Source organism: Pungitius pungitius, chromosome 12 (assembly GCF_949316345.1).
Source record: "Pungitius pungitius chromosome 12, fPunPun2.1, whole genome shotgun sequence".
In the NCBI taxonomy this organism is placed as follows: Eukaryota; Metazoa; Chordata; class Actinopteri; order Perciformes; family Gasterosteidae; genus Pungitius; species Pungitius pungitius.
The window spans coordinates 10,440,557-10,454,984 of NC_084911.1; the positions used below are offsets into that span (position 1 = coordinate 10,440,557).

Consider the following 14,428-nt stretch of genomic DNA (forward strand, 5'->3'; position numbering starts at 1 on the left):
CTTCTTCACACAGCTGCAAAAGACAACTTTTGAATCTCCCTTTTCTTCTCACATTACTTTAATACAGACAATAATCACTCTTTTAGCATAAGACTATCTTATAACATGTTTTACCATTACATTCCACTCCTTTGATTATTCTTGAATCACACATAATATTGCAAAAAATATGTTTTTGTGAGCAAGCAAGCAATAAAAAAATGTCGAAACGAGTTCCCCCAAGCCTCCTGGGGGGGTTCCATGGGCGTTGTTGCTCCATGATACGAGAGAACCACTGTTTAGGTAGATGACTACAAAATCACAAATAGATTCTTCAATCAAATAAAACTGAAGCAAGCAATAACATGAGTAAATCCGTGTTGACACAAACAAGGGCTTTGCCAACTTTGTTTCCTGTTAATACTAAGTATATTAGTACAGAAAATAACTATTTATCATTTTATCACAATTCCTTCACTTTAAATCATTGTTTCATAATCCGGTGTCAAAATTTTATTCAAAAAGTCCATTGAAGCTTTGATATCATCGGTCAGGAGATTAAGATGATCTCCCAGCATGCTGCAGTTTTCCCCAATTCTCATCGTCCTTTTGAGAATTCTGTTGGTTCAAATTGATTAGTCATGGTAGCATCCACCCAACGCTGCTGTAGTCCTCCAATACCAAGTGTTAGAGGCACCCAAACACAGCTAGGAGTTATACAGCTACTGAGATCAAAATAAGTGATAATGCTTCCAAACTGGGATTCTACTTAAAGGGTGTGTGTGCATTTATTTGTTTAATATGTATATATATATTATATATATATTAAACTATATCACACATATTTAACTATATCACACTGTGGTGGCGGGCACGGTTTCAGCATGGCTGCAGGTGTGGGAGAGAGGGGGAGTGGCTCAGGGAACAGTGCCAGGTGAGAACACCTTGCAATCAGCTGACAGTAATTGACGTGTGTGTTTGTCCTCACGTCCCTATTTGAACAGTGAGGCGAGCGAGGAGGTGGTGCACGAACGAGCGAGTGGAACGCCGGCACGTTGTACTGTCACGAGAGCAATAAAAACACATTTCTGAACTCGTCACCCTGTGGTCACGTTCCTTCGTCCGGAGCCAGAATAACCCACACCGTACAGTGGCGCCCAACTAGGCGGAGGATGACGGACGAGGGGCAGCAGGGTATGCCCACCCAACCAGCGCTCGCGCTGGCGCAGATGATTGGTGAGCTGGCGGGGATCCAACGCGAACAAGCGGAGGCGAACCGGCAGTTCATGGGGGTGCTCCAGGCCTAGGTGGGAAGGCAGGCCCAGGCACTGGAGCAATTGGCGGTGCCGTTGAATTTTTTGCAGTTGAATATTAGAACATTGAATTATTTGCGGTTGAGTTTTTTGCAGTATTTTAACGTTGAAAAACATTCAGATACATCATTTCAATGCGTAAGTATGGTAACCCTCCGGTTACCATACTTACGCATTGAAATGATGTATCTGTTGTATGATGTATATGATGTATATGATGTTGTATGATGTATATGATGTATCTGTTCCCTCTCAGGGAACTCGAGCTGCGTAAAAACGCTGTGGGAACCCAATACCCACTCCGCCATATGAGCAAGTGACCGTGGTGTGAAGTTAGTGCGCACACTCAGACGAGAGCACCTGTGCTCCAGGTGTAGAGTTAAGGTCTAGGCGGTAAAACCTCACGAACGTGTGGGGAGAGGACCAGCCTTCCGCCATGCAAACGTTGTGCAGCGATACTTTTCCCGACAAAAGGGCTTTAGAAGCCGCCATACCCCTAGTAGAATGGGCCCGGACAGCCAAAGGTCCCAGGACGGAACTCTAGTGCTGGCTGCTGGCCTCAGCCTCAGGGTACCACGAAGGAAGCGGGATACCAGTGGGTGTCTCCCCAGAGAACGCCGTCTAGTGGGGCATGGGCTGCCGACAGGGCCGCCACATATACTGTGATAGTAGACGGGGATAAACCTGTGGAAGAACGTTCCTGCAGGAACTCCAGTACTGAACCGACTGGGCAGTTAACTGGGTCCAGCTGTCGTTCCCCACACCAAGTGGCAAAAAGCCTCCATCTACCGGCATATGCCTTCCTTGTAGCGGGGGCTCTGGAGTGGAGGATGGTCTCCACGACTTCGGTCGAGAGACCGGATCCTAAGAGGCGGGTCCCCTCAAGGGCCACGCCCATAGTGTCCATAGCTCGGGGCGGGGGTGAACGATGGACCCCAACGCTTGAGACAGCAGGTCCGCCCTGATGGGAATCTCCAACGGAGGACCTGCGAGGAGCGACATAAGGTTCGCGAACCATACTCGGACCGGCTAGAACGGGGCTACTAACAGTAGACTGACGCCGTCCTGACGGACCCTCTCCAGACCCCTGGGAGCAGAGCAACCGGGGAAAAGGCGTACAGACATGAACTGGGCCATGCCTGCACCTGCACTGCATCTCCCACAGAGAACCACAGAGGACAGTGAGTCCTCTCTGAAGGCAAACAGGTCTACCTCGGTAAGACCGCCTCTCCACAGGAGCTCCACCACCTCGGGGTGGAGGCTCCAGTCCCCGGGCCTCGGCCCCTGTCTCGACAGGGCGTTTGCCCCCTGGTTTAGGTACCATATGGCCAGCGCTCGCAGTCAACGCCGAGTGACCTTAATCAGACAGCGGTGGTTTCCCCTCGGGGAGAACCCCTTGGCCCTGAGCCACCACTGCAACGGTCTCATGTGTAACAGGCCGCAAGGGATCACGTTGGATGCCGTGGCCAGGAGACCTAACAGTCTCTGAAACTGTTTCACAGTGAGTGGCTGGCCTAGCTTAGCCTGCTTGACTGCAGAGAGGATCGAAACTACTCAAGCGGGAGACAGATGTCCCCGCATCGTGGTCGAATCCCAAACAACGCCCAGGAAGGTGGTCCTCTGCACTGGGGACAGCACGCTTTTCCTGGCGTTGAGTCTCAGTGAGGAACAGGGAACTGTCCTCATTTTCTTTGTACAAGCTTTAAAGTGAAAATAGAGACCCAAGAATATTAAGATATACCCTGAACTTTATGTGTTGTGCGTTTCTCGTCCACAGTGACTCACTTGGTTGTAACACCAGCACTACATGACGTTCCAGGACAAACTGTGTGTCCCCACTGCCAGCAGACAGTGATCACGCACACAGCCCACACGTTTGTAGGCTCTCTTGCTCTACACATGCTTATTATTATAATGCAAAATGCACTTATCCTGACATCTCCACTGTCAATTTGTGACATTACCATGCTTTTGATATATGCGTTGTACTGTGTTATCTGTAATTCATTTACAACAAACTTTTTTCAGCTGTAGTTAGTAAGTCACTTATTTTGTCTGGTGGTTAAACAAGTTGGTTTCCCTTTCAGGTTCATCAAACTTTCCCCAAAGTATTTCCTTTACTCAAACTCAAAATAGAGTTGATTAGACATAGTAAGCAATTAACAAGCAGAATAATCCATCAGTTTTGTTGTAATTTACAATGCCGTATATTACAGAAAATGAAGATTAAATTAGACATGATGAGACAATCATATTGTTCCCTTTGCTGTATTATGGATTTCAATAATATATGCTATGAACAAATTGTTCCTCACCTGTGTGTCCTTTTTGTAATGATTTTCATTTTATGTCATTTTTCAAATGTAACTATTTCCTTCATTGCATGGTGTTGTGGAATATTTCAATAAGCTCGGTAGAAGAGAATGATTTGTCTAATAAAACGGAGTCTTGATGAATGATCAAAGTTGCAGAAAGTCCATTTATTGCTTGCAAGCAGGAGGTCAACTACACAGGCACGTATCACGGTGCTCTGTGGAGATGGCGTCTCCGAGCAGTGAAAATGCTGAGTTCTTATACACACACATGAAGGTCATTTCTAGTGGTATGCAGACACGAGAGCTACTAAAGCCTGAAACTCTAAACCACCTGTGAGATAACACAAATGAAAAGTTACAAATCAAGCAGGAAAAGAATCAAGGCAAAGATGGGAGTAACAGGGTTCCTTTGTTCGAGCATTCGGGTGAAGGCCAGTTTGACTATCCTCCTTCACATAGCTGCAAAAGGCAACTTTTGGGTCTCCCTTTTCTTCTCACATTGCTTCATTACAGACAATAATCAATCTTTTGGCATAAGATTATGTTATAACATATTTTACCATTACATTCCACTCTTTTGATTATTCTTTAATCACACATAATATTGCAAAAATATGTTTTTGTGAGACCAAGTCTCAGGTCGTTTAGCAAGCAAATATGAAACAAAAGGAATGAACACAGAAACATGAGAATATAAAAATGTCACTATGCGTATGTATCGAGGTCGTAAGTGTTGAGGTCGACCAGGGAGTCAGAGTCACTGTTGGGGTCATTGTCAGAGTCATGTCCAGAATATGGAATTAACACAAACAAAGTGACACTTGCAAATAAACACATGGTTACACGAGTTCCCCCCAGTCGTCTAAGGGGGCTCCATGGCCGTTGCCGTTCCATGATAAGGGAGAACCACTCTTTAGATAGCTGATTACAAATCACAAAAAGATGCTAAGATACAATGAAACTGAAGCAAGCAATAATATGAATGAAACCGTAATGACACAAACGACTACTGTGTCTATGTGGAGGGGTCCTGGTCGTGTTCTTCTTCTTGTGTTGGTCCGTAGGTGCACGTTGGTATGTGGAGTCTGCCAACCTTCTTTCTTGTGAGGCATCCGCGTTGTAGACAGTCAACACAGATCACAATGCACTGTGTGTCTGTCGGTCAACTGCCCGTTGTGAACCCGTCCGTGGTCACTGCAACGGTGGTGTCGGTTGATTGACACTTGTTGTGGGGGTAGGGTCGCTTGAGCCCACTGCTGGTACTGGATCTGGAACCTTCTTGCAATGGGATGCGTGGATCCAAGTTGCCCTTTCAGCTACTTTGACAGCTGTTTGGGTGACAAGGAGAATCTGGAACGGTCCCTGCCAGCGTCGTGCTTTCCAGTTCTTTCTTCTGAAGTCTTTCACCACCACAAAGTCACCAGGTTTCAGTTTGTGGAGTGGTCCTTCAGCTGGTTTCGGGAGGGCGGCTGCAACCTGTTGTCGTATGTTAGACAGAGCAGAAGAGAGTTGTGCACAATATGTTAACATTTCATGTTCACATAGCGCGGTTGAAGGGAGTGGTGCCGTCGGTGCCTCGGTTCCTACGTGAGGAGGAAAACCAAACAATATCTCGAAGGGACTCAGGTTGCTTCGTGTTCGTTTTCTCATACGCATGTACATCAACACTAGAGGCAGGGCTTTTGTCCAGGGCAGACCTGTGTCTGCACAGCACTTTGCCAATTTGGTTTTGAGTGTGCCATTTTCTCGTTCCACAGCCCCTCCACTGGCTGGATGGTATGCGCAGTGTGTTTTTAAATCAATACCTAGGTATGCACTTAATTCTGTAATGGCCTCGTTGACAAAATGAGAACCATTGTCGCTTGATATTTTAGCCGGAATACCCCATCGAGGAATGATTTCAGAAATCAGGGCCTTGGCCACTGTTGCAGCGGTTTGTTTGCTTGATGGAAAAACCTCAACCCACTTGGAAAACATGTCTACCATCACCAGACAGTGTTTCTTACCTTCAGATGGAGATAACTCCACAAAATCCATCATAATGTGCTCAAAAGGGCGGGTTGGTGGTGGGTGTGCAGCCTGGCTGGACACGCCCACGGGCCTGCCTACATTGTGAGTAGAACAGGTGACACATGCAGAACAAAATTTTTGTGCATATGCTGTGAACCCTTTTGTAAACCACGTCTCATTAAGTGCACGTAACATTCCACCTTTTGACACATGGTCTAACCCATGAGTCAACTTAGCATAATGGGCAAAATAATGTTTAGGTAAACACGGCTTGCCCTCGGGTCCAGTCCAGAGGCCGTTGGTGTAAATACAGCCAGATATGGACCAAAGCCGTCTTTCATCAGGGGTGGAGAGGGACTGCATCGCTGTAAGAGAGGAGGGAACTGACACCTAGGAGCACATGAAAACAGAGGAAGCTGGGAGCGAGCGCAGAGCAGCAGCTTTTGCAGCCGAGTCTGCTCGAGCATTTCCCCGTGATACATCATCTGTATTAGACGTGTGGGCTGCACATTTACAGACAGCAATAGCTGTGGGTAGCAAGATGGATTCCAACAGTTCAGCAATGAGAGTGTGATGTAGGATGGGCTTACCGTCCGATTTAAGGAAATTCCTGTGTCTCCACAGTGCCCCAAAATCATGTACTACACCAAACGCATAGCGAGAGTCAGTGTGAACTGTGACTGTTTTACCCTTAGCCAGTTTACAGGCTTCGGTCAGAGCGATGAGCTCAGCTGCCTGGGCTGAGAGGTGACATGGCAGAGGACCTGAACACAGCACACCAGAGTCAGAAACAACAGCAAAACCAACACAATTTTCACCAGACTGAGGATCGCGAGAGGCGGATCCATCCACATACATTACCATGTCGCTGTTAGTTAGTGGAGTGTCCACTAGGTCAGGACGAGGAGTGCACTGAGCTTGGAGCTCAGCCAAACAGTTGTGGTCCTCCCCATCCCCAGGAATAGGAAGTAAGGATGCAGGGTTAAGGTTAGTACAACGTTTTATTGTGACATTCGGCATGTCGAGGAGACATGTGTGGTACCGTAAATAGCGAGCCGCAGAAAGGTGAGAGGATTTCTGTTCGAGGAGAATCAAAGAAACCGCGTGCGGAACGAGCAGAGTGAGTGGTGCGTAACCCACTATGTCACGTGAGGCAGTGAGCGCTCTTTCAGCCGCGGCCACAGCGCGCAAACATTGTGGCAGTCCTGCAGCGACAGGGTCGAGTTTTGCGGAGAAATACGCAACCGGGCGGAGTTTATCACCATGTGGTTGTAGCAGCACAGAAGTCATGCAGCCCTGTCTTTCATCTACTGTCTGAGTAAATGGCTTATTCGGATTCGGCAGTCCAAGAGTCGGAGGAGTTTGCAAAGCACATTTCATTTGTGTGAAGGCCGCAAGACCCTCTTCAGTCCAGATTATTTTGTCGTGTGCTGTAAGATTTTTTCCATGGATTAGGTTTGATAACGGTTGTTCCATTTGTGAGTAGTTTGGAATAAATGATCGACAGTATGAGCACATGCCCAAAAAGGACATCATTTGTTTTTTGGTGTTGGGTTTCGGTATTGATGCGATCGCGGCAATTCTTTTTGGGGAGAGGGTTTTTCCTTCTCCAGATATGTCATGACCTAGGAAACGCACATTTTGAGACACAAATTGCAATTTAGAAAGGCTGGCCTTGTGGCCTTCCTTCGCTAAATGTTTGAGTAGTTTAAGCGTGTCTGTCTGACACTGCGTCTGAGTAGGAGCTGCAATTAAACAGTCGTCAACATACTGCAGAAGTGCAGAGCCGGGAGAGAGCGTTAAGCTCTCCAAGCTTTCTCTGAGCGCATCATTGTAGATTGTGGGTGATTCGGTATAGCCTTGACACAAACGAGTGAAGGTGTATGGCTTACCGTTGAAGTTGAATGCAAACCAAAATTGACTGTCTTTGTCGACTGGCACGCTGAAAAAGGCATTTGACAGGTCAACAACAGAAAACCATTTAGCTTCAGGAGGAATCTGAGCTAGGATTGTGTAAGGATTAGGAACATTTGGTGCCCGTGCATGAACAGCCGCATTTACTGCTTTTAGGTCCTGCACGAAACGCCATTCTGTAGGCTTGCCAGCATCTCTGATTTTTTTTACTGGAAATATTGGCGTCCTGACCGGTGAGTCTGGACATGGAACTATCACTCCTGCCTCCAGGAGCGAATTGAATACAGGTGTGATACCGTCAATGGCCTCTTGTCGCAGGGGGTACTGGTGTTTGTGGGGGCGGAAGTCAGAACGTGGAGTGATGACGACCGGTTGGCAGTTGTTGATCAAGCCTACGTCATATTTGTGTGCCGCCCAGAGTGTCTGTGGAACAGAAGCAAGAGCGGGAGAAATCGATGTGGGATTTGTTAAAAATGTTTCAACTTTGTCGTTGTGCTCATAAAACACATAGACAGATCGACAAGCTGGTGTGAGAAGTACACAGTGAGTTCTGTGAAACCCTGTAGATGCGGAGCGCAGAACAAGCGGATCGATTGTCTCCTCCCAGTCAGTGAGAGATTCACACTGAGCCACAAATGGTCCCAAATCCCTCCATTGGTCAAGGCGTCCTTTAGACAGTGAGACATGGGGATAGGAGCCGGGAACTTGAAACAGCTCTTTCTGCGTGGAAGACAGAGAAATAGACACAGCAGATTTACAAGTTGACCAGTACAAAGTAGAACAGGCAATTGCATCACTGAGGGTCTCAAAAAATGTCTCTTCAAAAGAGTCGTCTGGACCCTCTGACACATATGTTGTGCAATGCAGGTGTTCAGGGTTCATACGGTCTGCATGAGGAGAAACCCGTGCTTCACCAGCCTGGCTTAGCCTCCGAGCGTCATCGATCGGGATCCACCACTGATACACAAAAAGAGGATTAGAGGGAGCCTTTTGCATCATTTGGAGTGCGGCTCTACGCCTAACCACTTTAAGGCCGTCTGGAGATGACGTCAAACAAATACCATAGGTACACATCAAGTCTCTGCCCATCAGATTTACGGGACAAAGTGAAGAGAGTAAAAAAGAATGTTTTACTTTTATGTCAGGTTTTAGGTCAGTCTCGTCAGAGTGTACACTCGTCATAGGTGTAGTAAATTTTTCTGTCACAGTCAAACCTGAAGCCCCTTGAGAATATACATACCGCCCACTCATTTTTTGATTTGGAAAATGTTTTTTTTTAATTACTGAATGAGTAGCCCCGGAGTCTACTAAAAACGTCAATTCTTTCCCTTCCACAATTACTTTTGTAGTTGGCATATCTTTGTATGCATCTGATGAAAACATAGCATACGTGAGTGGTGGTGGTGTGGATGTATTCCGTTGCTGTTGCTCTAAGTGAGAAATGATGCTGAGCAAAACAGCATGTTGTTCTGCAGTGTGCGTGCGAGGAAGCAGATCTTCATTGCAGCATTGTGTGTGTGTGTTTATGTGGGTGTGCGTGCGAGGAAGCAGATCATTGCAGCATTGTGTTTGTGTGTGTTGTCTTCTACTTTCCTGTTTTGGAGAGGCAGCAGTCGTCATCCCTTCACACGTGCAATCTCCCTCACACACACACCGTCAGTCTGAAGTGCCGAATTGTTGACCACCTCTGTCAGTCCCGGGGTGGCGCTGTCGCCCACGTGGCTGACGTGCCTGGTTAGAACGGTAGGGGCAGTCTTTGTACCAATGGTCTGTTTGTCCACAGAGGAAGCATTCGTCAGGCTGCATATCTCGTGGTGCTCCTCCTTGGAAACGCCCTCTTCTTCCACGATCCATTCCCCAGCCTCGTCCTCTCTGTTGGCCCCTCCCATAAGAATTTCCGGATGGGTGGGTGTCTCGTCCTCCTTCTGCACCCAGTGTCATCTGTTTTACGGCTTGGAGCATCGCGAGTTGGGCTCTCTCCCCAGTCTGCTTGCTGCGTTTGTCTTGACACATTTGATTTTCCACATACATTTTATAATTGTGCCGTGCATGTTTTACCACTTCTGTGAGCCTTGCATCTTCCAGACCCACGACAGAGTGTTCTGTGGCAGTTTTGACGTCGGGCAGAAGCCCGTTCATGAAGGCGTTCTTGAGATGTGTTTCCCACACGGTCATGTTGGTTAGGTCCGTGGGCTCCTCGAGGCCGCTGTGAATCTGAAAAGCAGCCACAAGACGCTGATAGTAAAATGTCACATCTTCGGCTTTACCTTGTTTTGTGCTGTTGATGAGTGCCATGTTGACAGCCGCTGGGAAGGCCGCAACCACAGCATCACAGATGGCTGTTATGAATGTTCTGTAGTTGAGGTTTGCCTCATTGCTCCAGTCGCGGTGCACTTGGTGGGAGTCGCAGCCGGCACCAGTGACCACTGCTCTGATTTTGCTGAAGTCACTTGGGCCCACATGTTTGACCAGCAGGCGGTGGACCTCAGCTCCGGTGGGCATGAATTCTTTGCAAAACGTCAGGAACTCTTTTCCAAAAGCCACGCCATTTTTTATGTTGGGCAGATGGGAGGCAGCTTGTTGAATGTCCGCGGAGGTCCAGGGCCTGAATACGAGCCCAGGTAGTCCATCCTGTGGCCGTAGAACTTGAATCATGGGGGCTTGAATATTAGACCCATCCAGTTTACTGTCCATGGTGGTGTTAGGACTAAGAAAATCCACAATTCTTCCGGCTGTGCCCCTCCAGGAGGATGGGTCGTGGATTGACCATGCAGAGTCCGGGGTGGACTGGGCTGTGGGGTCAGCTTTGAATGGGTTGAGGGGTGAGCATGATTTGACGTCTGCACCTCCCTGGTCTCCCAGCCGGGTTTGACTGCGTGTTACAGGTCTGCCAACCGTTGGATTGGGGTTGTACGGTGGTGGTGATGATTGTTGTTGGACTGGAGGTGGTGCAGGAATTTGATAACACGTGTTCAGGAGAAGACCGCCTGCCCCTGTCAGGGATGGATACAATGGAGAAGACACACATGGATTATTCTGTGTTTCTATGTCAGGTTTTTCAGTTTTTAAACACGTCATTTTCTTCATCATTTGTTTTCTCTCCCTACATTCACATTCCATTTCCCATTGTGCCAGACATGTCTGGTTTTTCTCTATTATTTCTAAGTCTTTCACTTTGATTTTTTTACCACTTTTCAATTCTTTCAACCTTGCTTCCAAATCCCCTCTTAACATTTTAAGTTTAGCGGCACTCAACGAGCCGTTTTCTGGAAACCCAAACTCCTTTGTCCAGTATGGGAGACACTCTGTACATGTTTTCCCGTATTTCTGCTGCATCATTGCCACAATCGGACCCCACGGTTTCGTGTGTTTTGCGGACTGGCCACCCATCTTTTGCTGGTGTGGACCCTACCGGTTTACTTATTACAATACAGTCGTCACCGTAAGGCTTAGTTTCTTTATACAAGGAAAAACTTTTGCAAAAACCCCAGTCAAAACTCACGCTACGATATTGCCACGATCTTGTTCTAAAGGTAATTCAGTAAAACTCACGTTTGGTTGTCAATACCAGTGATATCGTTCTGCCTGTTTCCAGCGTAAAACTCACGCTACGATATTGCCACGGTCTTGTTCTAAAGGTAATTCAGTAGAACTCACGTATGGTTGTCAATACCAGTGATATCGTTTTACCTGCTTCAGCATAAAACTCACGTGTGCTACAGCCACGGTCTTATTCTACAGGTAGAATTCACGTTTGGTTGTCTATAACAACGGTCTTGTTTTACCCGGGTAGTCAATAGCGAGTGTTACGATCTCGGAGAATTTGTTCCGAGTGAAATCTCTATCGTGCACAGTCCTACTTCTTCTACTTGTAGTCTAGCGAGTGTTACGATCTCGGAGAATTTGTTCCGAGTGAAATCGCCATCGTACACAGTCCTATCTACCTTCGCATAAAATAATGCATCAGAAATATCCCGGAATCATGTACTCAAAATGAAATAAAAATAAAAATAATAAAAACAAAAACACCCAAATGTTAAAAAATAAATGTAGGCCTATATTCCCCAGACTACAACAACCACTTGATCAGTCATCCGTGTCCGCTATGTTCAACTCTTACTGTTACTTTATAATTGGAATTTCAACTTCTTACCCGAGTCTGTAGAAATTAATTCTTTTTCGCTGGATACACGTGACGTCAATCAGGACTCCTTCGGTTTCCGCCCGTCCTTTCTCTCTTGTCTAAGGAGGTATGAGGCAGGATCATCAGCTGGTGATCCTGGAAAAGGCCTTTTCTCCGGACGGTCCCCCGGAGCCTGACGGACAGTCAGTGAATCCTGTTCGTGACGCCAAATTGTTGTGGAATATTTCAATAAGCTCGGTAGAAGAGAATGATTTGTCTAATAAAACGGAGTCTTGATGAATGATCAAAGTTGCAGAAAGTCCATTTATTGCTTGCAAGCAGGAGGTCAACTACACAGGCACGTATCACGGTGCTCTGTGGAGATGGCGTCTCCGAGCAGTGAAAATGCTGAGTTCTTATACACACACATGAAGGTCATTTCTAGTGGTATGCAGACACGAGAGCTACTAAAGCCTGAAACTCTAAACCACCTGTGAGATAACACAAATGAAAAGTTACAAATCAAGCAGGAAAAGAATCAAGGCAAAGATGGGAGTAACAGGGTTCCTTTGTTCGAGCATTCGGGTGAAGGCCAGTTTGACTATCCTCCTTCACATAGCTGCAAAAGGCAACTTTTGGGTCTCCCTTTTCTTCTCACATTGCTTCATTACAGACAATAATCAATCTTTTGGCATAAGATTATGTTATAACATATTTTACCATTACAATGGTAACTGATTGATCTATTACACATTTCTCTGAATGTTTCAGATGAGTTTGCTGACTTTGCTCTCTGATTATCTAGGCTGTGGCAGGTTTTGTAATCAAGTTGGTGAATTATTCTCTTTTATGACTGTACGTTCCATTGATGACTGAATCTGAAAGTAAAAGTGTAAATCCTATTTAATGGGCTTCTTCTTGGCACCATTTATTGAAGCGGCACTCTGCAGAGCCACAGACACAAAGGTAAAGGATTTCTATAGTGTCTACCAACTATTTCCATCTCAAATGTCAATGTAGTGTAGTGTCATTATTCTCATGGTGTTATTAAATATTCTACTGAAAGATGTAATTAGCATGCAGATTCAGTGCTAGAAAATTATACATCTTTTCTTCCAGTTTTATCAACCTTTAATAATTGTCTGTGTCTGTTAATGACATTGTGCTGGAGGTTGGTAATGGTTGATCAAACATTTGTCTCTTTATGATTTTAAATTTTTTATAAAAGCAATGCTTTTATAAAAAATCGTTGCTAACATGTATTGTATTAGCAACATTACATGTTAGCAAAGAGATGGGGTAAGTCAATACAGTGGAGGTACAATTCTTTGAATATTATCAATTCGGATAAATGTTAAGCTTGGAATTGAGCAATAAAACAATTAAACAATCTGAGTTAATTAGAATGACACATATTCCTTAAGAATAATATATATATATATATATATATATATATATATATATATATATAATAATATGATTTGCTTGATTTGATTTGTAAAGAACGTGTATAAGAGCAAGTATATAAAGGAAATGGTAGGTTTCTATTTCATGAGTTGGTAGAATGTTGTTATTTAATTGGAAAGATTTTAAAATTGAAACACAAAAATAAGCATTGACCGGCATTTCTTAAATGTGAATGTTTTCTAAATTAGGTGGACAAGATTAGTGTGGACCTGGGCTTTCCACCAAACTGCATCATTCCTGTGAAGAACTACGCCTCCAAGTTTGAAACAAATGATGAGATGGATACACTGATCCTGAACGGAATGAAACAGATCATTAACTCTGGAGAAGACTTTGTCAACCAGCTGTAGACCTAAAATACTGCTGAGGCCAATTTTTCTTTTAAATAAGTCTGTTTGTGGGGATATAATTATATTAAAATGGATTTGGGTTTTATCTTAGTTGTGATCAATAAATTATCTGCTCTAAATGGTCTTGCCTCTACTAATAGTTTTATAAAGTATGTTAGGCTTCATCACCCTCACCAGGCAATGAATTTTGCATTATTATTTTGATAGTTATGCTTTTTTGACTTAGGTGGTAATGTCCATGTTCCTGTCCCCCAGTAATTGAGTACTGTTGTTTAAGTAAATCCACAATAAATTACATAATTACATTTGTAACCAGTCTCCTTTTATTGTATTCCCTGTATTGTCGTATGATGCAATCCCTTTGAACTATTCCACAATATTGTATATTATTTGGTAAGGTGGTATGACAACCCCCCGAAACTGCATCAGGGTCTGAATTGGCCAACTGTCTCTTAAATGAAGATTTAGGTAGTTATCGTAGGTGTAATTTCAGCTTGATTCCATAAGAGTAAAACCAGAAGTGCATGTTAAGGAAAATTAATATTAAATCTGTGTTTAGATTCTGTTTAAATGTGTCTCGTGAGTCTGTATTTTTATCCATGACCAAATGTGAAAAACTGGTAATGATTTCGTGTGATATCTTCACAGAATGTGTTTTTCTAAATCTTCTATGCGGTTTGCCATATTCCGAAACAAAAACGTAAACTAATTGTACGTTGTTTGCGTCATATGACGCCATCACGTGAGCTGGTCAACAACTCAGCTGTTGTGACGCTTGCTTCACGTACAATCAAAAATATTAGAATTACAGGGCAACGCCGATGAAAACATTTGTAGTTACGATTTCCCCATTTTATTGTCTTTCTGTTACATTGGTATATCACTAATACATATTATGGTTCCACACTGCTTCACTATAGTCCAATAAAATGTTTTTTTTTCCGGTCGTCTGACTGC

General features: G+C 44.8%; 2 protein-coding genes across 4 annotated transcripts in view; one reads left to right on the forward strand and one right to left on the reverse strand.

The window, feature by feature from the left end:
- The window catches only part of LOC119220640 (interferon-induced protein 44-like), a 30,523-nt gene that overhangs the window by 10,244 nt on the left and 5,851 nt on the right, over positions 1-14,428 (forward strand). The gene's annotated exons all lie outside the window — the stretch shown is intronic.
- LOC119220557 (protein NYNRIN-like) lies at positions 3,752-9,151 on the reverse strand. Of its 3 annotated transcripts, none has more exons than XR_009957145.1 (2): positions 5,614-9,151; positions 3,752-5,083 (listed from the first exon to the last, which is right to left on the reverse strand). XR_009957145.1 is itself a non-coding variant. In XM_062566234.1 (2 exons), the coding sequence occupies exons 1-2, from the start codon at positions 9,149-9,151 to the stop codon at positions 4,799-4,801; spliced, it is 2,958 nt and encodes a 985-aa protein (XP_062422218.1). In that variant the 3' UTR covers positions 3,752-4,798. The 3 variants fall into 3 exon arrangements, 2 of the variants coding, with proteins under 2 accessions (XP_062422218.1, XP_062422219.1); XM_062566234.1 differs by having other exon boundaries at positions 6,479-9,151; XM_062566235.1 differs by having other exon boundaries at positions 3,752-9,079.

Excerpts from the sequence above, each read along its gene's own strand:
- LOC119220557 (XM_062566234.1), bottom strand. The coding sequence starts at position 9,151 with ATGACGACTGCTGCCTCTCCAAAACAGGAAAGTAGAAGACAACACACA. Across the intron at positions 5,084-6,478 it reads CACTAACTAACAGCGACATG|GTTGCAGCCGCCCTCCCGAA; the intron begins GTAATGTATGTG and ends ATACGACAACAG.